General features: G+C 39.3%; 1 protein-coding gene across 1 annotated transcript; it reads left to right on the forward strand.

The window, feature by feature from the left end:
* Nucleotides 1-308: 308 nt before the first annotated feature.
* Nucleotides 309-1,457, forward strand: LOC125420395 ((+)-cis,trans-nepetalactol synthase NEPS2-like). Its single transcript, XM_048467025.2, has one exon. The coding sequence runs from the start codon at nt 361-363 to the stop codon at nt 1,156-1,158; it is 798 nt and encodes a 265-aa protein (XP_048322982.2). The 5' UTR covers nt 309-360; the 3' UTR covers nt 1,159-1,457.
* The last annotated feature ends 438 nt before the right edge of the window (nt 1,458-1,895 follow it).

Consider the following 1,895-nt stretch of genomic DNA (forward strand, 5'->3'; position numbering starts at 1 on the left):
TCATAACTTTCTTTTCTTTTTTTTTTTTTTTCTTGTTTTTTGGTTGGTGATATGTATGGATTTCATGCATGTCATTTTAGTCTTCTGGTTTATAAGTACGGATTTCATACATTTCACTTTGGTTTTTTGTTTTCTTTTGGTAACATTTCTGGTTTATACATATGGATTTCATGCACGTTACTCACTAAAGAATTTTGTCGTCTCTTTCTCCCACCAGACATAAACAAAATTATCAATGAAAAGGTAGAGCCTCTTTCACGCAACGTGGACCCCACCATTTGTTATATATATATATATATATAGAGGGAGTCTGAGTCAAGCATCCAAACTCGTCGATATTTCCAAATTCTACACTACACAATGTCATCGGAATCCGGAGCCGGCGATAACCAGAGACTACAAGGCAAGGTCGCCATAGTCACCGGCGGCGCCAGCGGAATCGGCGAGACCGTCGCTCGTCTCTTCGCCGATCATGGAGCTCGAATGGTCGTCATCGTCGACATTCAAGACGATTTAGGCAACAAAGTAGCCGAATCCATCGGCGTCCAAAGGTGCACCTTCGTTCACTGCGATGTAACCGATGAGAACCAAGTCAAAACCACCGTGGAGTCAACGGTCCAGAAATTCGGTCAGCTCGATGTCATGTTCAGCAACGCGGGGATTCTCAGCAGCTCCCAACAGACCGTCCTCGATCTCGACCTCTTGGGGTTCGAACGTCTTTTCGCCATCAACGTCCGCGGAATGGCTCTGTGCGTGAAACACGCGGCGCGTGCGATGGTCGAAGGGCGCGTGAGGGGAAGCATAGTGTGTACTGCGAGTGTGGCGGCGAAAAACGGTGCAAAAGCACACACAGATTACGTGATGTCGAAGCATGCGGTGCTGGGATTGGTACGTTCGGCGAGTATGCAGCTGGGCGAAATCGGGATCAGAGTCAACAGTGTGTCTCCCAATGGGCTCGCCACACCGCTTACGTGTAAGGGGTTTGGGCTGGAGGCTGCGGAAGTAGAGAAGCTGTTCGAGTCGTCTGCCTGTTTAAAAGGTGTTGCTCTGAAAACGCAACACGTGGCGAATGCCGTGCTTTTTCTTGCTTCTGATGAATCCGAGTTCGTCAATGGCGCTGACCTGGCCGTTGATGGAGGGTATGTTGCTTCGCTGTAAGGTTTCCTTGTGCTCGTTTGGTTGGTTGTACCCGTATGGAAGAGATCGTAAATAATATAAACATGGATGGAAAATAAATAAATAAAAATGGATGGAAAATAAAATAATGAAAAACCTAAAGAATTATTATTATTTAACCTGCTCGCATGCTGCCTTGGTGTTTTTCATAAATATAACTGAAAGGCAGGGGCACAGCTACCCTTCGGTCTAAGGGGCGATGGCCCCCCCCGCCCTTTTTAATTTTTCCTTTTAAATATGTGCATTTAAATATATATTTTAGGTTTGAATTTTATATTTCACATATATGGTCACTTTAAATTTTATTGTCTTTCCTTACAAATTAAATATTACTTCTTAAAGTTTGTAATGATCTAGTATTAAAATAATACTATTAGTCATTATTAAAATAATTGAAAAATTAAGTTAGATAATTAATTGGTTTAACATTTAGACATAGATGACTAATAATATACATTAAAATCTTTTATCCTATCGTTAAAAAACAATTGATCTCTTATCCTATGTAAAACTTTTTACAGTCTGAGATTATGAATGTTTTACCATTACATTAACAATTTAAAAAAAAAAAAAAAAAATCTCTTACTCTCGTTTCATTTATTTCAAAGATACTAAAATATGTATATGAAGTACACGTGTAGATTTAAATTATTTTATAAATAAGTTAGTAAATAATGATTTAGTTTTTATTTCAAATATTATTTCTTAGTAAATAATGA

The sequence above is a fragment of the Ziziphus jujuba genome, chromosome 2 (genome assembly GCF_031755915.1).
Source record: "Ziziphus jujuba cultivar Dongzao chromosome 2, ASM3175591v1".
Classification (NCBI taxonomy): domain Eukaryota; kingdom Viridiplantae; phylum Streptophyta; class Magnoliopsida; order Rosales; family Rhamnaceae; genus Ziziphus; species Ziziphus jujuba.

Bases quoted from the DNA above. Each gene is read 5' to 3' on its own strand.
- LOC125420395 (XM_048467025.2), top strand. From the start codon at position 361: ATGTCATCGGAATCCGGAGCCGGCGATAACCAGAGACTACAAGGCAAG.